This window comes from Macaca nemestrina, chromosome 11 (genome assembly GCF_043159975.1).
Source record: "Macaca nemestrina isolate mMacNem1 chromosome 11, mMacNem.hap1, whole genome shotgun sequence".
NCBI classification, from domain to species: Eukaryota; Metazoa; Chordata; class Mammalia; order Primates; family Cercopithecidae; genus Macaca; species Macaca nemestrina.
The window spans coordinates 139,032,991-139,057,488 of record NC_092135.1 but is presented as its reverse complement, the minus strand read 5'-3'; the positions used below and the strand labels follow the sequence as shown (position 1 = coordinate 139,057,488).

At 52.3% G+C, this 24,498-nt stretch overlaps 1 protein-coding gene across 1 annotated transcript in view; it reads right to left on the bottom strand.

The window, feature by feature from the left end:
* The window catches only part of LOC105473996 (ciliary rootlet coiled-coil, rootletin family member 2), a 78,484-nt gene that overhangs the window by 24,133 nt on the left and 29,853 nt on the right, over positions 1-24,498 (bottom strand). Inside the window, exons 15-20 of the mRNA XM_024790392.2 lie at positions 17,130-17,323; positions 13,204-13,322; positions 12,601-12,770; positions 11,806-11,982; positions 6,362-6,475; positions 2,911-3,054 (exon numbers count right to left, since the gene is read on the bottom strand). Coding sequence (XP_024646160.2) covers positions 2,911-3,054; positions 6,362-6,475; positions 11,806-11,982; positions 12,601-12,770; positions 13,204-13,322; positions 17,130-17,323 — 918 coding nt within the window. The remainder of the gene's footprint in view (positions 1-2,910; positions 3,055-6,361; positions 6,476-11,805; positions 11,983-12,600; positions 12,771-13,203; positions 13,323-17,129; positions 17,324-24,498) is intronic.

Genomic DNA, 24,498 nt, shown 5'->3' with positions numbered 1-24,498 from the left:
CCTCTTTTAAAAATCTCCTGCAGGGAGGCAGCTCCAGAGCTCTGCAGGGGAGGAGGGCTGTGGAGGGACAGCAAGGGAGGGTGAATGTGTGTGTGTAAGAGTGTGCGTGTGTGTGTGCATGTGTGTGCATGTGTGATGTATGCATGTGTGAGTGTGCGTGTGTGAGTGTGCATGTGTGTGTGTGCGTGTGTGTGAGTGCATGTGTGATGAGTGTGTGAGTGTGCGTGTGTGTGTGTATGTGTGTGAGTCTGTGTGTGAGAGTCTGTGTGTGAGTGTGTATGTGTGTGTCTGTGTGTGAGAGTCTGTGTGTGAGTGTGTGTGTGATGAGTGTGTGTGAGTGTGCGTGTGTGCACTTGTGCGTGTGTGTGCATGTGTGTGCATGTGTGAGTGTGCGTGTGTATGAGTGTGCGTGTGTGAGTGTGCATGTGTGAGTGTGCATGTGTGTGAGTGTGCGTGTGTGTGAGTGTGCGTGTGTGTGAGTGTGCGTGTGTGAGTGCATGTGTGATGAGTGTGTATGTGCATGTGTGTCTCTGTGTGTGATGAGTGTGTATGTGTGTGCATGTGTGTGATGAGTGTGTGTTTATGTGTGTGTGTGCATGTGTGTGTGATGAGTGTATGTGTGTGTGCATGTGTGTGAGTGTGTGTGTGATGAGTGTGTGTGAGTGTGTTTGCATGTGTGAGTGTGGGTGATGAGCGTGTGAGAGTGTGTGTGTGTGAGCTGGTGCAGGTGTCCACTCTGTCCGTGGTGTGCTTATGTGTGTGCATGCATGTGTGTGCATGTCTGTATGCCTGTGCGTGCACTGTGTGTGAGTGCATGTGTGTGTGATGAGTGTGTGTGTGTGTGTGTGTTTGTGCTAGGTATGTGCATATGAGTGCACACATGCGTGTGTGTACTTCCACGTTTCTGTGCATGCCTGTGTGCACTGTGTGGTGTCCGTATGTGATTCCAGCATGAACTGTGTGAGTGTGAGTGCGTGGGGCATGTGTGCATTCAGCATGCGTGCACCACTCTGAGTGTTGAGTGTACACAGGCGTGTGTGGTCTCACTGTGTGGATGATGTGTATGCATGTGTGCACACACGTGTGGACCTCAGGCAGGGTCTGAGAGCCTGGAAGTTCCTCCAGTTTAAAGGTTGTGAAAAATGTTACGGTTTCCATGGTGACCCTGGGCCAGCCTGGCGCCTGGACGGGCTCTGCTTGCTTTTCTCTGTGATGGTTCCTCTTGTCCCCCTCAGCTGTCCTCACCTTTTGGCCCCCACTCCCTTTCTGGGCACCCTGCTCTGTTCTGGGAGCCCCCACTCCCTTCCAGGGGCTGCTCCTTTGAGAGCCTGACCTTCCCATGAGGCCTGCACTCCCTTCCTTGAGGCCAGCAGAACCAATGCACCCCCACCCCCGCCACACCTCTCCCTCCCCCTCCCCCTGCTGCCCCTAGTTTTGAAATCTCCTTTTGCTTCCCCGTGTGGTCGCTGACCGGGCCTGACTTTGAAATCTGTTGAAAGGAGACCTTTCTCCTTGGGGCCAGTGTAAACAGCCGGTCATGTTAAATCATGTTCTCTTCCTCTCTCAGCCTGCCTCTCGGGTGTGCTTGGGGAGGGCTGAGCCCCTCTCCTCACTCTCCCCTGCCTGGCGGCCCGGCCTCTGGGGCGTGGTGTGCGCCAGCACCAGGTCAGCTGTGCAGTCCCCAGCCTTGGCAAGCAGCCCAGGGAGTGTGCAAGGCCGCCCCGTCCCCATGGGCCCCGCTGGGGCTCCAGCTGACCCTCCCCTCTTCCAGCCCAGATCCGTGTGCCCTCCTGCCCTTGCCACACACAGGCGTCCCCATATCCTGCCAACCCCCCTCAGAAACGCCTCTCCAATCTGCCTGCCTGCTGAGCCCAGGCCAGCCTAGCCCTGGCCACTCTTGCCCCCTGCCCAAGACTGTCCTCCACCCCACGTCACCATCACGTGGCTCCTGGGGGCCTCCGTGTCAACCTTGGGCCCTTGGCCAGGTCCAGGCCCACCCCGAAATCTCCACTAACCCACTTCTTTTCTTGCCCGCTGCCCTAAATCCAGCCTCCCCCCACCCTAGTGTCCAGACCAATGAAGTCCATGCCTCCCGCTGTGTGGACAGAGCCCAGCTTGTCAAGGGCCTCCCCACGCCTCAGTGGATGGTGCGATTGGTCTCCTGGCTAAGGGTCCGAATTCTCCTTTGCCCCCGGTCATGCCTGTCTCTCGGAAAGGCTTTGGGAGGTGACAGCTGCCCCAGTGCCTCCAGAATCAGGCCCTTCCTGACTCCACTTTCTTAACTGTGTGTGGAACAAGGGGGCTGTCCGGACTCCCGGAGCCTTCGGCTGCGTGGCTCTGGCCACCCTTTCACATGCTGGCCTTCCCAGCAGCAGGTGTGCCCCACCAGTGCCCTGGGAGCTGGCAGGTGTGCTGTGCACCTTCCCAGGACAAGCAGGAGCCGCATCGGGACCCACGGCAGCTTGCAGAAAGCTCCCCTCCCGCTCAGCTGGCACCCTGACTCAGCCAAGTTCACCTGACTCAGCCAAGTTCACCTGACTCAGCCAAGTTCACCTGACTCAGCCAAGCCCACTTGCACCCCAAAGTCAAACTCACCCCTTCAGGAGGCTTAGAAATGATGCCTTCTTTGCCTTGAAAACCAGTGTCAGCTTCCCTTAGCCAATGGCCCGGGCCAGGCACCGTTTCATCTGCTCTGAGAGCCCAGGCTTGGCTTACTGCCCGGTATGAGGGCCCCCAGCCCCACAGCCCCTGTTGCTGTTTGCCTCTTCCTAGTCCCGGAGACGACTCTGCCCTCCTCTGTGGTACAGCCTCTCTTTCCTCCTGGCACCCCCACTCTCTCCTCTCTCGGTACCTGCCCTGCTTTCTTCTCTCCTCTGACATCCCCAGAAGCCCCCCAGCCCCACCCCTCACCTCTCTCTCCACATCGCCCCGCTCGGCCGATAGGTCCCGGAGGCTGTTGCATAGGGCTGTGGTCTCCCTCTGATGGGCCGTGATGGCATCCTCAAACTGGGCCTGGAGGGCCTTCAGCTCCTCGGTTGTGGAGCTGATGGTGGCCTGCGGGGAGAAGGGAGCCCACAGTGGCACCAGGGAGCCGGGCCCAGCAGTGGAGGGTGAGGTAAGGCCAGGACCCTGGAGCAGGACGTGTTGCAGTGGCTGGGGAGGGGGAGCTGGGCCCTGCTGATCACACACGCCCCGGGTAACCGGTGTTTCCTAAACTATCAGACAGGCTGCTGGGATGAGGAGACGTCCACGGTCCCTGCCAGCTGTGATGTGTAAGTGCCCATGGACACAGCAGGAGGCAGCCGCTCAGCTCAGCCTGCGCCCTGGGGCAGGGCCCATCCCTGCAGGGACCACCACACACTGGGCAGCTCTACCCTCCATTTGGGACTGAGCTCAGCTGGAGTTGGCTCCCTGTCGCCTACACCACCCGAGGTGTCCTCTCGGGCCTTGGGGCAGTGTGGCCAGTAGGGATCCTTGGGCCAGGAGGCCCCAGGCTCAGCCCATGGCCCCTTGTTGATGGACGAATGCCGCCTTCTTCACCCCAAGCCCCAGGCCCCTTGGGACACCACCCTGCTTCCTCTCAAGGCCCTCCCCTCAAGGCCCAGGTTAGGGCGGCAGGGCAGACGCGGCTCAGGGGGGTCTCAGCTTTCTGGGCCTCAGTGTCCCCAACATGAAGAGTCAGAGCCCTGCCCTGCTCAGGTTCCACACCCCTGGGCTCGGGGCACCGGACCAAGCCTCCAGGCAGCAGCAGGCGGCTGGCAGGGGGTGGCTGGTGGGGGACGGCTCCCTCCAGAGCTGGCTCAGTGTTCCCGGGGGCACAGGTGCCCGCATGGCTGCCCCTGTGCCAGATCTCGGGAGCCCCTCCTGTCCACCTGGATTCTGCTAGGGCGGGGGCTCCTGCAGCCTGTGACCCGTGACCCCTGCTCCTGGGAAAGGAGCCGAGGTGCTGCCTCCTGTCCTCGTTCTCCACAACCCCCTGTGGTCTCTTCGGACTGACAAGGGCCATTTTGGTTGACCAGGCCATGGCTCTGTGCCTCAGCATGCCCCAGCGCTGCCCTGGCTGCAGGATACCTCTGTGAGGGCCTCAGGGACAGGGCAGCGGCCGGGAGCCCGGCGGCAGTGGTGACTCAGCCTGGGGGCACACGCTCTCCTGTCATCTGGAGCCTGGTGCTCCTTGGCAGCATTCCTCTCCTCCCGCTGCTCTCAACAGTTTTAATTTCCATTTTCTGAGCCGAGGTGGCAAAGGAACCCTTAACGAGCTCCCCAGGGAGGCCAGCTGGCTGGCAGGCCTGGTCCCGAGTCCCGGGGAGACTCAGGGCCAGCTCGAGAGAAGGCTCCAGAAGCCAGCACTGGCTCCAGACGAGGCCTCTCTGTGAGCCACAGGCGTCAGCTCCCAGGGCCCCAGGAGGGCTTTCCTGGGTCCCTGCCCACGGGTGGAGCCGAGGGAGCTGCTGGCCAGTGGTCGGGAGGAGGGAGGGGCACGGTCACAGGCCCGATGCCAAGCTTGGTCCTCCTGGGCCCCGTGGAACGCTCTAGGCCTCAGGGGCAGGAACAGAGCAGGGCAGGGCTCCACGGCGTGAGGGGCAAGGCTCCCCTGGGCTGCCAGGCGCTCCTCTGGGCAGCCCTGCTTGAAGGGACTAGGAATCCGGGTCGTGGCGTCGGGCAGGAGGGGGCGAAGTGACACCCCAGTAGCCGCCTCCTCATTGCAGTGCCCTCTCCTGCTGTGCAGCACCCTGGGGATGGGGCACACGCCCTCCATCCTAGCTCCGAGTCACCGAGCGTCCCCCAAGGCCCTGCTGCCTGGACACCCCGGCCCCCACCAGGCGGCCTGCGTATGCCTCTGTGCAGTCAGTGAGAAGTGCCCCCGTTCAGAATGGGCACAGAAGGGGCCTGCCTCCCGCACCTGGCACCATGGCCTGTGCTCTGTTCACTGCACACTGAGCCATACATTCAACGCCAGTCAGGTGGGTGTCCGACCCTGCCTCCTTGCCAGGGACAGGGAGGAAAAGGTTTGCCCGAATTTAAAATGAGCCAAGAAGTATGGGAATGAACGGCCTCGTCACTGAACATGCTGGGAGCTGGGACAGAGGCAGGAGGCAGGTGTGGGCCCAGCTGACGGGGTGTGTGCAGCCAGAGAGGGCAAAGAGCGGGTCAGAGCTGGGGTCGGCAGTCAGCCTCGCCCTCAATCCTACCTGTTCCTGGAAAGGAGAGGAGCTGCGTCCGGTGCCTTGAGCCCATTCCCTCCCTGCCCAGGGCACCCTGGCACTTGTGTCTGTTCAGGGCCAGCCCCTGCCACCCAGGACAGCAGCCCCGACCTCAACACAAACAGCCCCTCCGCAGGCCCCCTGGACCTTGGGAGGCCCTGCTGTGGCTCCTCCATCTATGTCCTATTGCTGGGCTCTGGCCACCCTCCCTGTGAGCCAGGCCCCCATCCATGTTCTATCACTGGGCTTTGGCTACTCCCTAGGAGCCCTGCCCAGTCCCTTTGTCTCCCATGTGGGACCTGGTGCCACGTCACAGATGGGCTGAAGCCTTGGTGCTCTGTAAGCAACAACAGTGGGTGCCCAGCCTTGCCCACGAGCTGGAGGCATAGGCCTCAGAGTCCTCCTCCCCAGATTCCTCCTCCCCAAAGCCCTGCTCCCCAGATCCCTCCTCTCCAGATCCCTCCTCTCCAGAGCCCTCCTCCCTATAGCTCTGCCCAGTGCCCTATTTGCTGCTGCCCGCCCAGCCCTCTGGACTTGGGCTCTAGGGGAGGACTCAGGGGTCCCAGGTGACCCCCACTGGCTGCCTGCAGCAGCCTTTGTGCATGGGAGAGCCTCTCTTCACTGGCTAAGGGTGGGCAGCTGTTTGCTGAGGGCTGGGCTAGGCCCTCCGTGGACGACTCTCTCCTGGCTCCACTCAGGACTCAATATGGGTTTCCTTTCCTGCTAAGAGTTTCCTCGGGTGCAGGCCCAGCTGCCTCAGGTTTAGTTTCTCCCTTGGAAGGATCTCTGTGGTGAGTTCCACGAGGCTGGTGCACATGTCCCCAGCTGTGCTTTTCTATGAGCAGCTCCAGTGCACACATGGGCTCAGCCGCTTGCTGCTGCTGGCTCATGGGTGGCCCCCAGCTGGGCCAGGCCTCCCCTCTCTGGCCCCTGCCAGCCCTGAAGCTAAGGGAGAACTGCTTTGGTTCACTCGGACCTTTCCTGCCCATTGGGTGCCCCTCCCACCAGGAGCCCTGGAGGCACCGGGGGGAAACTGACTCTCAGGAAGGGAGGGGATGGAGAGGGATATGCCACTAGGACCAGGCAGGAGGGGTGGCTCCCTGGGGTCAGCTAGCACCTGCTTGACTGTGCACGTGGCCGGGCTGTGTGGGGCTCACCTGTGCTTGCTCCTGCTGGCTCTGTGCCTCCTGCTGTACCCGCTCCAGCACCCTCCTGGCCCTGGAGAGCTCCTCGCTCAGAAGGCTCCGCTCTGCTTCTTTTAGGGACAGGGCCTGAACAGGACAGGGTATACTTGTGAGAAAGTTGGGGGGGGAGGGATGAGGCCCCCCTCGAAGAAGAGGCTGTGGCAGAATGCTGAGTGCAGAGGCTCCCCTGGACACAGCATGTTCATGTTCATGTTCCTGTCTGTACATCCCGGCCACTGGAGAGGAGAGGCGGCTCCCACAGAGGCAGGCCTGGGCCCTGGGCCCTTTCACCCTCTGAGCGCCTGCCCTCTGTCCGACATCATCTCACCTCTGTGTCTGCCCTTGCGCCCATCCCTGGGGTATCATCACCTTCCTCTGCCTGTTCAAAATCCTCCCCTTTCCCATGCAGTTTGGGGGCCTTCATGAGCCACATCCATCCTTCTAGGCAACATCCACTGCAGTGCAGAGAAGGAAGCTTAAAAGCCTGAAAATGCTCCATCTCCCTGATGGTGTGGAAGGCGCGTGTCAGCAAGACACCCTCAGCCCCAAGGGTGGCACGCTGCTCCATGGGCCAGGCTTTGGAAGCAATGCCTGTCAAATTCACACATGGATATTCTCTCTGCCCAGGCCCATTTCGGGGAGGGCAGCCCAGAGACATGCGTGCACCTGGGTGGAATGACCTCTGCGCGGTGTCACTAACGTCTGTGACATTGCTGTAATGGCAACAAAGCTGGAGGCAACCCAGATGTCCATGGGAGGAAGAACAGCCAGCCACAGGAAGACCCAGTCCTGGCAGCTCAGCACACAGCCCAGGAACAGGAGAACAAAGCTGCAGATACACAGTTGGGAAAGGTCACCGAGATGCTTTGATAATTGAGAAGAGAAATGCTCAGGAGCCGGCGTGGACTTTCCGTCCCCTTTGTATTAAAAGTGCAGTGTTGGGGAGGTAATGCTGTATATTTCTGTTTGCAAGCAATCTTTGGAGAGTGTTGCATAACAAAAGATTTATCAGGTCTTTGTCCTGGGTCCTTGGAGGAAGCTTCTAAACACTGGGGGTTTCCCAAAATGAGGAGTGTCTGCATTATTCCTGGCGGGCCCCTGGGACCACACCAGAGTTTTTTTTTTTTTTTTGAGACGGAGTCTCGCTCTATCGCCCAGGCTGGAGTGCAGTGGCGTGATCTCGGCTCACTGCAAGCTCCGCCTCCCAGGTTTACGCCATTCTCCTGCCTCAGCCTCCTCAGTAGCTGGGACTACAGGTGCCCGCCACGGCGCCCGGCTAATTTTTTATATTTTTAGTAGAGACAGGGTTTCACCGTGGTCTTGATCTCCTGACCTTGTGATCTGCCCGCCTCGGCCTCCCAAAGTGCTGGGATTACAGGCATGAGCCACCGCGCCTGGCCTCCTACCGAATTTCAGGATGGGGGCTGTCTGCTGAAAGACGATTATTAGAGGGTTGAGGCTTTGAGCCAAAGGATGTCAACCCAGCCTCCCAGCAGTCAGAGAAGCGGGCTTCAGTGACATAACCAATCACTCCACGGATCATGTTACACGGTGAAACCCAGTAAAAACTCTGGACGCCAAAGTGCAGTGGAGCCTCCTGGCTGGTGAGCACACTGGGGTGCAGGAGGGTGCTGGGCTGGCTCCACAGGGAGAGCACAGCAGCCCCTGTCTGTGACGTGCCCACACCTTGCCCGCGTGTCTCCTCTTCTGGCTGGTCTTGAATTCCATATTTGATAATGAAACTCTAAGAGGAACAAGAGGCTTTCCTGAGTTCTGTGAGTCATTCTAGTGAATGGCTGAATCTGAGAGGACCATGGGAACCCCCAAACTTGTAGTCAGGTGGTCAGAAGTGTGGGTGGCCTGGAGACCCCTGGACTTGTGGATGGTGTCTGAGAGAGGGCGTCCTGCTGGGGACCTTGCCCTGTGGGGTCTGTGCTATCTCTGGGTCAGAATTGCATGGGCGTGTTACAGGGGAATCAAAGAGAGAGGACAACTGTTCCCTGAGTGGCCTAGTGAAGGGGAGGGGCAAGAGTGGGGGGCTTTTCATTGAAATGGCTTTCTATATTCTAAACCATTTTAAAAATCAATGCTCCCCCTTGCTCCCCTCCCTCCCTCCCTCGAGGCCCTGCTTGTTTTGCTCGGCTGGAGACCTGCTGGCTGTTTATGAATCTGCCCTTACTGGACAATAAGGTCTGCAAGGGTGGGGGCCCTGTTTCTCCCTCCTGTGCCCCTCATTACTGGGCACCGCAAGGGAGTATTTGTTAGAATTTTAGGCAAAACTTCATCAAATATAGAAGTGTGGCATTCTCTCGGGTGAGGGCTTCGCTTTGCAAACAGGTGTGGGCAAACCGCCATTCAGACACAGTGGGTAAGAGAATGGAGGGTTCTGGTGAAGGCAGCCCCTCCTGGGCCAGTGGTTCCAGGTCTTTGGCTCCTGCTCCACGTATAATTCCTCTTCTTCGTTGTAGAAATAAGATCCCCGACTGGGTCATCACAGGTTCCTCAGGGAAGTGTGGGGAAGTTTCCCGCTAGACCCCCCAGCCCCACTGCTCCGCTCAGTTTCTCTGCACAGGCCACCTAGGATAACGGTCAGCTGGCCGAGCAGAGGTCCCGGGAAAGCTTGCTGTACCGGCAAGGACTCCACAGGCCAGCCCGTCTGTGCTCTGCCCCTGGGGTGCCCCTTATCGTGGTTCTGCTGCGAGTCCAGGGAAGGGAGGGCACTAGCACACGGTGCCTGTCTGCCCTCTTAGCCTGCACTCCTGTTGTTTTGTTTTGTTTTGTTTTGATACAGAGTCTCACTCTGTCACCCAGGCTGGAATGCAGTGGCATGATCTCCGCTCACTGAAACCTCTGCCTCCTAGGTTCAAGCGATTCTCCTGCCTCAGCCTCCTGAGTAGCTGGGATTATAGACACCCGCCACCACACCCACTTAATTTTTGTCTTTTTTTTAGTAGAGACGTGGTTTCACCATGTTGACCAGGCTGGTCTTGAACTCCTGACCTCAGATGATCCGCTGGGCTCGGCCTCCCAAAGTGCTAGGATCACAGGCCTGAGCCACCAAGCCTGCACTCCTGTTTGACCGAGGTCCCCTCTCTTGGAGGGCTGTGTGTGCCTCTGGGAAGCTGGGATTAAATAATCACATGAGAACAGGCCACGTTGTCCTGTGGTTGGTCTCAGATGGGAATGAGGGGCTGCGTGGGGGCCTTGATGGGCCATCCACTCCCCAGATGTATTGCTTCCCCTGGAGCCTCTTTTCTCATATGTCCAATGGGAATAATATCACCACGTCCCAAGGGGCTTTGAACTTACCTTTCTCCTCCTTTGCCTGGCTCTCAGCCCCTCTCACATGGACCCTGCCTCAGCCTCTCCCCAGCCTCCTGGCCCCAGACTCTCTTCCACCCAACTCCTGTCATATCACCCTGGCTCAAGAACATCCACTGGCTCCCTGTCACCTGATGCTGGTGCCCAAGGCCCATCCCGGCTCCACTGCACACCTCTCTCGCTGCTTCCACTCACGTGTAGCCTGGCAGCTGTGCAGAACTTCATGCCATCCCCAGACATCCTGCCAATGTCTACGTCCTCTCCACCCAACACTACTATTCCTCCTGTAAGGCCTTCCCTTCCTCCACCTAAGGATGCAGAGTTGTGGGGCAGTTAAGAGCACAGACCTCGGTGTCCAGCAGGTGCACTGCACAGCCCTGTGCAAGGCATTCAATATTTGTGGACCTTAGTTTTCTCACCACTACTTTAGGGATAATTAGAGCGTGTGCCTCAGAGTGTTGCAAGAATCAAATATTAAATGCAGAGAGTTTGACAAGAAATCTTGGCTATTTTGGCTACTGTAACTCCTCCTGCAATTTGTCTTTTTTTTTTTTTGAGGAGTCTCTGCATCTTGGCTCACTGCAACCTCGCCTCCTGGGTTCCAGTTTTTCTCTTGCCTCAGCCTCCCGAGTAGCTGGGATTACAGGTCCCCACCACCATGCCCGGCTAATTTTTTGTAGTTTTAGTAGAGACAGGGCTTCACTATGTTGGCCAGGCTAGTTTTGAACTCCTGACCTCAAGTGATCCACCCACCTCCGTCTCCCAAAGTGCTGAGATTACAGGTGTGAGCCACAACAACGTAAGATGTTGCACCAACATCTTATAGCCCTTATCACCCCATGTGACACAATGTGGACGCGTTCGTGTGTCCATTCCTTTCACTCCACAGTGCATTCCTCAGGGCGGCATGATATACTGGAACAGCCTAGACTCAGGGTAGCTTTTATAGGGCCAGTGGCTGAGTCTCAACTGCTGCTGGGATGGAAGGATGGCCAGATGTGTGGCTGGTAATTCTGTGCTTGGCTTGGTATTTGAGTTGGATACACCGATAGATGATTGGATGACTAGCTGGTTGGTGGATCAGGTGGATGGATGGATAGACACATGGATGGATGGCTGGATATGTGGCTGGACAGCTGAGTTTGTGGACAGATGAAAGGATGTTAAGTGGATGGATGGATGGTCAGATGAGTTGTGGATAGCTGTGTGGATGGAAAGTTGGGTGCATGGATAGTTGGATGGATAGTCAAATGAACTGATGAATGATTGCATGGATGGTGACATGTATAGATGGACAGCTAGGAATGTGGATGCATGGCCATATATCTGGATGGTTACCTAAATGTGTGGAAAGAAGAATGGATATTCAAGTGAGTGGGTGGATGGTGACAAGTGTGTGGAGGGACATTCACATGCATGGATGGATGGGTGGATAGATAGATGAATGGACAGATAGATAGATGGATGGACGGGTAGGTGAGTGGATGAGTGTATGGATGGATGAACAGGTGGATGGGTGGATGGATGGATGGGCAGGTGGACGGGAGGATGGATGGATGAGCAGGTGGATGGGTGGATGATGGGTGGATGAATGGATAAATGGATGGATGGGTGAATGGATGGAGAGATGGATGGATGAATGGGTAGGTGGGTGGGTGGGTGGATGGGTGGATGGATGGATGGAGGCGTAGGTGGGTGGATGAATGGACAGATAGAGGGATGAATGGAGAGATGGATGGATGGATGGGTAGGTAGGTGGATGGGTGGAAGGATGGATGGATGGGCAAGTGGATGGGTGGACAGATGGGTGAATGAATGGACAGATGGCTGGATGAACAGACAGGTGGGTGAGTGAGTGGGTGGATGGGTGGATGGATGGATGGATGGATGGGTGGATGGATGGATGGACGGAGGGGTGGGTAGGTGGTTGGACATCTGTCCATCATGACTGCTGTGGAAGAACAAAGCTGAAATTGCAGTGACCTGGAAAGGCTGCATCTGCCTGAGGTGTGGCCACATGCAGCCCTTGTGCTGGGCCAGAGATGACAGGTGCAGTGGGTGTGAGCAACCCCGCTGCCCCCCAGCCGTGCCATCACCTGTTGCATCCTGTGCTCCAGTTGGAGAAGGCTCTCGTCCCGCTCCTGCTTCAGGCTCTGAATTTCCCCCTTCAGAGCCTCCCTCTCGGCGGCACTTTTTGTCACCAGCTCCTTCTCCTGCTCCAGCTGGCATCTGGCTGCCTCCTTCTCCTCTTCCAGGGACAGGCTCAGGGTCTCCTGGACCAAGGTAAAGGGATGGGCTGTGAGGTCCGGCAGGTGAGGCCAGCAGTTGTCTGTGGTCCTGAGTGAGACCTGGCCCGTGGGATGCCAGGGCTGATGGGCCCCAGGGGCTGTCCAGTCCAGCCAGCTGCACCCCCCCATGTCTTCCCCTCAGAGTCACCAGCGCAGGGAGTGCCTCTCTGGGTCTCAGCACCTGTCATCCCACATTGATCTATCAGTTTGTAAACCATTCCTGAGTCTCTGCAGTGCCCTTGCCATGGAGGGGTGTAAAGACACATCAAACCAGGCCTCCAGAAGCCTGGGACCTGCGGGACGGGGGCCCCTCCAGCCCTCATCCTTCAGACTGCACCAGACCAGCCAACAGCACGTCCAGCGTCTTCCATGAGGGAGGCCCCCCCCAAATACCAACCCAAGCCCAGTGTGAGGGCTCCACGAGGAAGGCCCTGGATGCCCACTTGAACTATGAAGCATGAGCAGGTCCTTGCCCAGCCTTCCCTGGCCAGGTGCCTTTGTCTCTGAGCTCAGTCTCCCAGGGCCCCTCCTCCCAAGGGCCTGCCATTCCCTGGGACCTGGTAGCCTTCTAGGAAGCTACTGGTGGGCTCCTGGGAAGCAGACCTTCTCCCTCTGGAGCTGTGCCAGGGCCTCGCGGTGAGCTGATGCCTGGCTCTCCAGGGCCCGCTGTGCCTCCCGCTCCTGCTGTGCCACCTGTCGCTGGAGCCGCCCCACGTCCTGCCGCAGCTTCATCTCCTGGACCTCCCAGTCACTTTGTAGCTGCTCCATTTCCACTGTGGGGTGATGAGTAAGGTGTGCCAGGGCCTGGCATGTGGACCCCCGAACCCTTTGGGACTCCTTAGGGAGTGACAGCCTTGGGGGCGACCACTGTCCACTCCAGGCTCTGGGAGTGGGTGGCCGGCCCATGGCAGGCTGAGCTGAGCAGGGTCAAGGGTACAGGGCTGCAGCTGGAGGCTACACGCTGACCCTGCGGCCACAACCCAGTTCGGAGCCTCAGGCTGGCACCAGGTGTGGCCTGAGCAGGGTGTTGCTGTTCCTCACAGGCGAGGTGGCCCAACTTGCTTCGTCACATGAGCTCCAGGCTCACGTTCGTGCCCCTGTGGGCTCCGGAGAGGGGTGCAGCATGTGTGGGTAGTGAGCTCCACGCCAGGGGCCCCTGCATGGCTCACTTTTGGGGAAGGAGCTGAGGGAGTGCCCTTGGAGCACCTTGCAAGGCTTGCCGAGCGAGTCCTGTGCTCCGCGCCTCCTCCTCCAGCTGCTCCTGCAGCTTCGTGGCCAGCTGTTGGGCCTCGAGGAGGCTGCTCTCCAGGGAGTCCCTCTCCGCCCTGCAAAGGAGCAGCAAACAATGGGCAAGGCATCCGTAAGATCCCGCGTACAACATGCTCTCTATAGCTTTACCCAGGTGTTAATGAGACTCAGCTGAAATGCAAATAAATGGAAGAATGTTGTAGAAATTATGGTGTATCTTGTCTCTGGAGCACCATGTGCTATTAACAAGGACGAGGAAACTATTTTCTATTCTAATGTCATGAAAAGAGTCCCCCCAAAAAGTCACCCACCCAATTGGACCCCCACATGCAGCGTGATTCCATCATGTGAAAAACCTGCGTGGTGCATTTGTGCACGGAGATGCCACCGCTCAGAAGACACCTGGAGCACACACCAACGCACAGCAGTGCCCGTTCCTGGGAGGGACGGGTGATAAAAGACCTCACATTTCTAACAATTAATTAATCAGTGATCCAACCATCAATGGCAAGTTTCATTGTTGCTCTTTGCTGCCCTGTGCTGGGTGTTTATCAGTGAACAAAGCAAGGCACCAAACAACACGTACAAACAACACACACAAACAACACACACAAACAACACGCACAAACAACACGTACAAACAACACGCACAAACACGCACAAACATGCACAAACAACACGTACAAACAACAGATACAAACAACACATACAAACAACACGCACAAACAACACGCACAAACAACACGTACAACAACACGTACAAACAACACGTACAAACAACATGTACAAACAACACGTACAAACAACACATACAACAACACGCACAAACAACACGTACAAACAACATGTACAACAACACGCACAAACAACACGCACAAACAACATGCACAAACAACACGCACAAACAACACGTACAACAACACGTACAAACAACACGTACAAACAACACTACAAACAACACGCACAAACAACACGCACAAACAACATGCACAAACAACATGTACAAACAACACGCACAAACAACACATACAAACAACACGCACAAACAACACGTACAAACAACACTACAAACAACACGCACAAACAACACGCACAAACAACATGCACAAACAACATGTACAAACAACACGCACAAACAACACATACAAACACACCGTAAGGGCTCAAGCACAGACGCCCATATGAACACGCAAATGGTGGGTGCACAACCCCAAACAGATGAGGTCAGGGCGGGCCATAGGCCACGGGGACCCTGGCAACTCTTGACCAGGCCCTGCCTGCATTTCTCTTCCATCTTTTTGGCCACTGCCACCTCCTTCATCAGGGGTAGAGCACATCCCAGCCTTCTGGGTGCTCACCAGGGCTTGCAGAGGGAGGTCCTCTGGGCTCAGGTCAGAACCCCCAGAAACCTCACTCTGCTGCACGCTGCTCTGCTCCCCTTCCAGTCCCTCCGCCCACAAGTGCTCCTCATGGCCCCCATCCCACACTCCCAGGCTTGAGTGCCGTCTTCACCTGGCAGCTCTTCTCCCTTCAAGTCAGCCTGGAAACCCCTCCTCCTAGAGGCCTGCCTGGTCTCCTGTAAGGAATGTGGCCTCTGCTGCTCAGAAATCGGACATCTTTGCCTGAAGCTTGGGGACCTGAGCCTGTGCCCAGCCTCTCTCTCTCCATGGGGGCCCAGGAGCAACTCCAGGGGCTCCACCATTGAGCCCCTGGACTGGAGGCCTGGCCCCCCACGGGGTGCTCTGAGCAGGGCAGGGCTGCTTGGGGTGTGGGACAGCAGGGACCTTGGTCCATCTTGCTGGCTGACAAGCGGGCCAGGACTCCATGAAGGGAGGGAGCAGGTCCCCACTGCAGAAGCCTTGTCGGGGCCTGAGGATCCGAGAGTCGAGCGCTTCATAAAGCAGACCCGTGGGGAGGCCTAACCAGAAGCAAGGAGCTGCAGCAGGATTTCCCGCACTTAATGGTCCTCAGTGTTACCTGTGAGTTCATCAAAATGGCAGCATCCACGCTCTCCGGCCGCACTGGGCCAGTCAGATAAACACAGAGCATGTTGGGCAGACGTGGCTTCAGGTCAAGCCCCTCTGTCACCAGAGGCTCAACTGGCCGTCAGGACCCCTGTTCGGTGGCCTGTGATGCTGGGGCCCGCAGGGCTGCCATGTGCGGGGGTTGGGGGGGTCAGTGGCAGGGCAGAGGTAGGGGCAGCTGTCAGGGCAGGACCCAGGCTGCTGAGGGCTCTGGCCAGGGCCTGTGTTCTGGGCAGCAGATCCTACCAGCAGGGAAAGGACCTCCACCCCGGTCCTGGGAGCCCCCAGGGCCCAGAAAGGAGCATGGGAAGGCGCCGAACCCACAGCAGCCTCCCTCAGGTTTTCCTTCCCAATTGCTGCGAAAGCTTTCATTTGGAGAAGGGGTTTGTCTGCAAAGAAGCTCAAGGATCCCAGACTCCAGTGTTTCTCATGCCTCTCAGATGCTAGAATTCCAGGAAGAAATCTTTTCAACAAAAATACTTAGCAGCGCCTGAGCAGGGCCCTAAGCAGAGCCGAGAAGGCACAGAAGCCATCAGCTGCTGGGTTTCTGCAGAGGCTGCAGGATCCATCCAGATCACCAGGCAGCAGCCTACACACACACACACAGGGCAGCACCTACACACACACCAGGCAGCACCTACACACACACACACAGGGCAGCACCTACACACACACACCAGGCGGCACCTACACACACACACACAGGGCAGCACCTACACACACACACCAGGCGGTACCTACACACACACACACACACCAGGCAGCACCTACACACACACACACACCAGGCGGCACCTACACACACACACCAGGCGGCACCTACACACACACACCAGGCAGCACCTACACACACACACACCAGGCGGTACCTACACACACACACCAGGCGGCACCTACACACACACACTAGGCAGCACCTACACCTACACACACACACCAGGTGGCACCTACACACACACACCAGGCGGCACCTACACACACACACCAGGCGGTACCTACACACACACACACCAGGCGGTACCTACGCACACACACACCAGGCGGCACCTACACACACACACACACCAGGCGGCACCTACACACAACATACCAGGAGGCACCTACACACACACACACCGGGCGGCACCTACACACATCCTGTTCCTGCCTGTGAGTGCCCATCCCAACTTCTGGGAGTTGCCCTGAGGGCCTCTGGGCTCACCCGCCCACACTCTCCACCTCATGTGGTCCCTGGGCTGGCCCTGCTCTGGGCTCCAGGGGTGGGTGTGCCACCTAAGCCTGGGACCGGGCCCTGTGACTCCCGGCTCCCAGGATTGGTACAGGGATATCACGCAGCTCAACATGGCCCATGGCCGCCACTCTCAGGCCTTGTGGGGAGAAGGGTGCCCTGCGTCTGCTGGAAGGGGGACCCTGGAGTGGCTGCTGGCCATCTTGCCACCTCTCAGAGTGAGCCTGCCTGGAATAAGATCTCAGAGCCAAGCTGTGCTGAGGGAGGGAGAAGCAGGATTCCAAGGGCACGGTAGGAGTGCCTGAATCCAGCCATCCCTTCACCCTGAACTCCACAGCTCCATGAGCAAGACATTCCACATCTGCCTTCCACTGGTCTCAGCTGTGCTTCTGCACTTGCCACCACCTCTTTCAGGAAGGTGACCCTAGTGCTTTCACTGGGTTGACCTCTTCTAGATGCCCTGCCCCAACCCAAAGGCACTGTGCTTGCCTCTCACTCACAGCCCATTTCATGTGCACACACTCCCTCCCAGTCCTATGCCATGGTGTGCGTGTCCCATACGCTGCCACGCTGCAGACTCTCTGAGGGTAAGGACGTATGGGACATGCCCTGACTGGCAGGCCCTTGCATACCTGAGATCAGCTGCCTCTTCAGCTGCAAGCCGGCCCTGCCTCTCCAAGGCCTCCTGCTTGGCCAGCAGCTGGGCCCGCTCCTCAGACAGAGCATCCTTGTCTTGCAGGGCCTGCTGCAGAGTGTCCATCTGGGCCTCCTGGTCCTGCAGGTTCTGAGCCAGCTGCTCCTCCAGGGCCTGTTTCTGGCATGTGACCTAGAGGAGGTGGGAAGTGGACAGTCGGCAGAGAAAGAGAGTAAGTGGGTGGGTGAGCATGGGCCTCTTGAGGGGAAGAAAGGACTTCAGAAGAAGTGATTTCACGCAGAATGGCATGGAGGTGAGAGTGGAAGAAGTGGGTGGACCTCAGAAGCACGTGGATGTCTTTACAATAGAGGGGGCATCCACTCAGGTACCCCGATGGGGATGGTACTGAACTGGGCACTCCTAGGTAGGAGCCAACTGTCAATCTAAATGGTACCATTTGTTTGTCCTCCAGTATCCAGGGGTCAGGAAACACTGCACAGAAATGGCAACAGAAGGTAACGGAAAACTAGACTGCTGCAGACCAACGCTTCCACCAAGAATATCATAAAAATCTAGGTAGATATATCACAAGAATATGTAAGAGACCTCAGACAGCTGAAAAGACAGCTGGGACTGAAGCAGTGAAGATCTTGGAGAGAAGGGAGACACAGAGGAATGAGCCCAGCATTTGGTGCCTCTTTTCCCTTAAGGCATTTGCTGATTTAAAAGTTTGGGCTGAAAAATTGAGATGCCAAGAAGAGCTTCTGGCAGTACCATGGCCTGAGGGGAACAAAAAATTAGGGTTCAGAGCCACCAAAGCGGAGAGGCTCTGATACGTATCACAAGACATCAGGTTGTATTCACCGCAGGGCTTGATCCTAGTAGTAGTGGTGAATCAGAAACAGACCATCCTTCATAGACACTGCAGCTCAGGTGTGAATCATCCCAGTCACTGATTGGATTACAGGGACCTTCTACCTTCACTGCCTGCCAGGGTCAAAAGTAAATTCTGGCCGAGTGCGGCGACTCCCAGCACTTTGGGAGGCCAAGGCAGGTAGATCACTTGAGGTCAGGAGTTCACGACCAGCCTGGCAACATGGTAAAACCCTATCTCTACTAAAAATACAAAAATTAGCCGGGCATGATGGCATGCACCTGTAATCCCACCTATTCAGGAGGCTGAGGCAGGAGAATCACATGAACCCAGGAGGCAGAGGTTATGGTGAGCCAAGATCATGCCCTGCACTCCAGCCTGGGTGACAGAGTGAGACACTCTCTCAAAAACAAACAAACAACAACAACAACAAAAATAAACCCTTTCTGGAAGAAGAATAGCATTGTCAAGATCCTCAAATTATTTCTGTAATTTATTATATATAAGATTGACTATTTAATCAAGATCTGGCCTATCAGGAGACAGGACCACATGACAAAAATCCACAAATAAGAACAGAAAATAGATATAGATCCTCCCATCCTGGTTATCTAGATATTGGAGTTATCAGACACAAACTTTAAAATAGTTGATTAATATGTTCAAGAAGATGGATAGCAAGATGTAAAGTTTAACAATAGAACTGGATACTAAATATAAAAAATACAGTTTAAAATATAATAACCAAAAAAGTAAGGAAACTAATAGATAATGGCAGATTAGAATAAAAGAAAGGACTAGTAACCTGGAAGACAGACAAAAGAATGTGTTCAGACTGAATCATAAAGAGAAAGAAGGATGGAAAATACACAAAACAGTGTTATAGACATATGGGACAAGCTAAAAATGCCCATCATATGTGTAATTACAGTCTCAGAAGGAGATGAGAGGGCATATTTTAACAGATACAGGCCAAGAATTTTCCAAATCTAGTAAAATACATCTAGCCACAGACTTAAAATGAGCTGTAACTCCCAAAAGAATAAATTGAAAGAAAATGTCACAGATATACAACTTAGTAAAGTTTCTGAATACCAAAGATAAAGAATTTTTTTTTTTTAAAAAAGGGAAAATGACACATAGCCATGAACAAGACTGACATCTACTTTCCATGCAACAATGAAAACCAGAAGACAATGGAATGACTTCATTACATTTCTGAAAGAAAATAATGGCTGTTTTAGTATTCTATACCCAGTGAAAACATTCTTCAAAAGTAAAAACCAGGACTTTCTACTTCTGATAATGGCGAGGTAGGTTGTTGAGGACTAACTCTCCCACCTAAAGCAACTGGAAAAGTGACACAACATACAACCCAATAATCTGTTTAAAAGCATTAGAGAGATACTAAGGCAGTCAGGTCCCTGGTGTTCAGGCTACAGAGAGAAATATATTAAAGTGAGTCTGAAATTCTACGAATACAACAGGTTTCCCCTTTGGGGTATCTGCCAAGTCCTAAGTGACACGGGGTGTAGAGCCTCAGGATCCAATAATAAAGCTTTAGGCCGGGCTTGGTGGCTTATGCCTGTAATCCCAGCGCTTAGGGGCTTATGCCTGTAATCCCAGCGCTTAGGGAGGCTGAGGTGGGCAGATCACTTGAGCTCGGGAGTTTGAGACCAGCCTGGCCAACATGGCGAAACCCATCTCTACTAAAAATACAAAAATTAGCTAGGCGTGTGCCTGTAATCCTAGCTACTCAGGAGGCTGAGGCAGGAGAATTGCTTGAACCCGGGAGGCGGAGGTTGCAGTGAGCCGAGATCGCCCCATTGCATTCCACCCTGGGTGACAGAGTAAGACTCTGCTTGGGGAAAAAAAAAAAATAAAAAAGTTTTAGCGAAAAGACTGGGAACATGGCCTAAAATTTCAGCAGGCTTATGAGATTGAAGCGACATAACTTAGAGTTCAGAGATACCAAAGCAGCCGGGGAATGAAAAGAAGGGCACATATCAGAAGGGAAGGAAATGCCTGGAGGGAAACCTGAGATTCTATATTGTGATTTTAAAAAATGGGACTGCTGGCTGAGCGCATGATCCCAGCATTTTGGGAGGCTGAGGCAGGTGGATCACTTGAACCCAGGAGTTTGAGACCAGCCTGGGCAACATGGCAAAACCCCATTTCTACAAAAAACACAAAAATTAGCCAGGCATGGTCACGTGTGCCTGTAGTCCCAGCTACTCGGGAGGCTGATGTGTGAGGATCGCTTGAGCCCAGAAGGTTGAGGCTGTGGTCAGCCATGATCAGGCCACGGCACTCCAGCCTGGGCAACAAAGACCCTGTCTCATAAAATAAAATAAATGGTACTGCTTTGAAAAAGTATGTATTTTTTTTTTTATAATTCAGAAGCAGTAAAGGACCAGGAGACTAAGAATCTGAACAAAAAAATAGCAGTTGAGAGTCTGGGAAGTCAGATAGGACTTTTGAAAGTCTTATAGAGTTGAGAAAATAAAACCTGGAATTTAGGGCTAACTAAAGAGTAGGAACCCTGGTAAACACCTGAGATTTCCAATTAGGAACATAGGAGAGTTATACCCTGGGGTAAGCCAGAAATAGACGACTCCTCAGAAAACACTGAAGTACAGTTACAAAGCGGCTAAATCCTCGACTGGATAAAGGTGATTTATCCCTATTCTGATTTCCCGAAGTCAAAAGCAAATTCCCTCTGGAAGAAGCTTGTATCATTCAAAGCCTTAAATTATGTCTATGAATTACATCTACAAAAACACAAAGTCTGTCATTCAACAAAAAATTATTAAGCATAATAAAAAAAACAAAAAAAAAATTAAGCATCCTAGGAGACAAGGCCAAACTACTGAAAATAAATAAACAAAAGAGAATAGAAATAGCTCATTAGGGGATCTAGATGTTAGAGTTATCAAAGACACAAAAAAGTACTGTAATTAATATGTTTAAAAACACACTCAAGAAGGTAAAGAATGTTACCAAATAACTGAAATGTTTGTGAAAAGATGAGTGTGTGTGTGTGAATGGTTAAAAATAATCATTTAAAAATAAAAAATATTAGTAAAGTAGTGTAAGGTTTATAACAACATATACAGAAATAAAACAGAGCAACAAGAGCCAAAAGGATAGAAGAGATGTCTTAGTAAATTGGTGCTGCTATAACAAAATACCTGAGACTGGGTAATTTATAATGAGTGGAAATGTATTCATTTATCTTCTCACAGTTCTAGTGACTGGGAAGTCCAAAATCAAGGTGCTGGCAGGTTCAATTGTCTATCAAGGACTACTCTTGCTTCCAAGGCTGTGCATTGATGCTGCATTTTCCGGATGAGAAGAGTGCTGCATCTTCACATGGTGGAAAGTATAAGGGGAAGTGAGACACAAATGTTGCAGGAAGCCCCTTTCATAAAGGCTTTAATCTCACTGATGAGGGTGGAACCCTTATGGCCTAAATCATCTCTTACAGGTCCCACCTCTTGATACTGTCACAATTAGTCATTACGTTTCAACACCTACATTTTAGAGGGGACATATTCGAAACATAGCAAGGTATAAACGGAATATATTGCTGGAAGGATCTTACATTGTTTATGAAGTAATATAGTATTTGGATATAGGCTGTGCATATCATAATTTTAGGGTAATCACTAAAACTAACAAAAAGAAACACAGCTAAAAACAATCAATAGAGAACATAAAATGGAATACTAAATAAATATGCATCTAACCCCAAAAAAGGCCAGAAAGGAAGAATGTAAAAATATTTTTAAAATATGAGACAAATAGATGGCAAATACTTAGATGTAAATAAAGCATATTAATAGTTACTTAAATGTAAGTGGTCTAATAAACACTCTAATTAAAGATAGAAGTTGTCAGAGTAAATATAAAGGCAAAACCCAAGTATGCTTTTGACACACACTTTATTTGTTGATTTTTTTATTTTTTTATTTCAATAGGTTTTTGGGTAACAGGTGGTGTTTGGTTACATGAATAAGTTCTTTAGCGGTGGTTTCTGAGATTTTGGTGCACCCATCATCTGAGCAGTGTATACTGTACACAATGTGTAGTCTTATCCCTCACCACCCCCAACCCTTTCCCCCAAGTCCCCAAAATCCAATGTATCATTCTTATGTTTTTGCATCCTCAGAGCTTAGGTTCCACATATGAATGAGAACATATGATATTTGGTTTTTCATTTCTGAGTTACTTCACTTAGAATAATAGTCTCCAATTCCATCCAGGTTGCTGTGAGTGCCATTATTTTATTCCTTTTAATGGCTGTGTAGTATTCCATGGAGTGTGTGTATATATGTATATATATCATATTTTTAAAATCCACTCGTTGATTGATGGGCATTTGGGCTGGTTCCATATTTTTGCAATTGCAAATTGTGCTGCTATAAACATGCATGTCCAAGTATCTTTTTTGTATAATGACTTCTTTTCCTCTGGGTAGATGCCTAGTAGTGAGATTGCTGGATCAAACAGTAGATCTACTGTTAGTTCTTTAAGGAATCTCCACACTGTTTTGCAGAGTGGTTGTACTAGTTTACATTCCCACGAACAGTGTAAAAGTGTTCCCTTCACTGCATCCATGCCAATATCTTTTTTTTTTTAAATTTTTTGATTATGGTCATTCTTGCAGAAGTGAGGTGGTATAGCATTGTGGTTTTGATTTGCATTTCCTTGATAATTAGCGATGTTGAGCATTTTTCCATATGCTTGTTGGCCATTTGTATATCTTCTTTTGAGACTTGTCTATTCATGTCCTTAGCCCACTTTTTTGATGGTATTGTTTGTTTGTTTTTCTTACTGATTTGAGTTCTTTGTAGATTCTGGATATTAGTCCTTTGTCAGATGTATAGATTGTGAAGATTTTCTCCCACTCTGTGGGTTGTCTGTTAACTCTGCTGGTTTTTGTTTGTTTGTTTGTTTGTTTGTTTTTTCTGTGCAGAAGCTTTTCAGTTTAATTAAGTCCCATCTATTTGTCTTTGCTTTTGTTGCATTTGCTTTTGGGTTCTTGGTTATGAAGTCTTTGTCTAAGCCAATGTCTAGAAGGATTTTTCTGATATTATCTTCTAGATTTTTTTTTTTTTTTTTTTTTTGAGGCAGAGTCTTGTTCTGTCACCCAGGCTGGAGTGCAATGGCATGATCTTGGCTCACTACAACCTCTGCTTCCCAAATTCAAGCGATTCTCCTGCCTCAACCTCCTGAGTAGCTGGGATTATAGGCATGTGCCACCATACCTGGCTAATTTTTGTATTTTTAGTAGAGACAAGGTTTCATCATGTTGTCCAGGCTGGTCTCAAACTGCTGACCTCGTGATCTGCCCACCTCAGCCTCCCAAAGTGCTGGGATTATAGGCGTGAGCCACTGTGCCTGGCCTATCTTCTAGAATCTTTATGATTTCAGGTCTTAGATTTAAGTATTTGATCCATCTTGAGTTGATTTTTGTATAAGGTGAGAGATGAGGATCCAGTTTCTTTCTTCTACATGTGGCTTGACAATTATCCCAGCACCATTTCTTGAATAGAGTGTCCTTTCCTCACTTTATGTTTTTCTGTGTTTTGTTGAAGATCAGTTGACTGTAAGTATTTGGGTTTATTTCTGGGTTCTGTATTCTGTTTCATTGATCTACGTGCCTATTTTTATACCAGCTGTTTTGGTAACTGTTACCTTATAGTATAGTTTGAAGTTGGGTAATGTGATACCTTCAGATTTGCTTTTTCTTTATTCTTGCTTTGGCTCTGTGGGCTCTTTTTTTGGTTCTATATGAAATTTAGGATTTTTTTCTAGCTCTGTGAAGAATGATGATGATATGTTGATGGGAATTGCATTGAATTTGTGGATTGATTTTGGCAGTATGGTCATTTCCACAATATTGATTCTACCCATCCATGAGCATAGGATGTGTTTCCATTTGTTTGTGTCATCTATGATTTCTTTCAGCAGTGTTTTGTAGTTTTCCTTAAAGAAGTCTTTCACATCCTTGGTTAGGCATATTCCTAAGTATTTTTCTTTTGTTTGTTTGCAGCTATTGTGAAAGGGGTTGAATTTGAATTCTTGATTTGATTCTCAGCTTAGTAGCTGTTGGTGTACAGCAGAGCTACTGATTTGTGTACACTAATTTTGTGTCCTGAAACTTTGCTGAATTCATTTACCAGCTTAGGAGCTTTTGGGAGGAGTCTTTAGGGTTTTTTAGGTATACGATTATATTATCAGAAAACAGTGAGCGTTTGACTTCCTCTTTACTGATTTGGACGCCTTTATTTCTTTGTCTTGTCTGATTGCTCCGGCTAAGAATTCCAGTACTGTGTTGAATAGAAGTGGTGAGAGTGGGCATCCTTGTCTTTTTCCAGTTCTCATGGGGAATGCTTTCAACTTTTCCCCATTCACTATAATGTTGGCTATGGGTTTGTCATAGATGGTTTTTATTACCTTAAGGTATGTCCCTTCAATGCCAACTTTG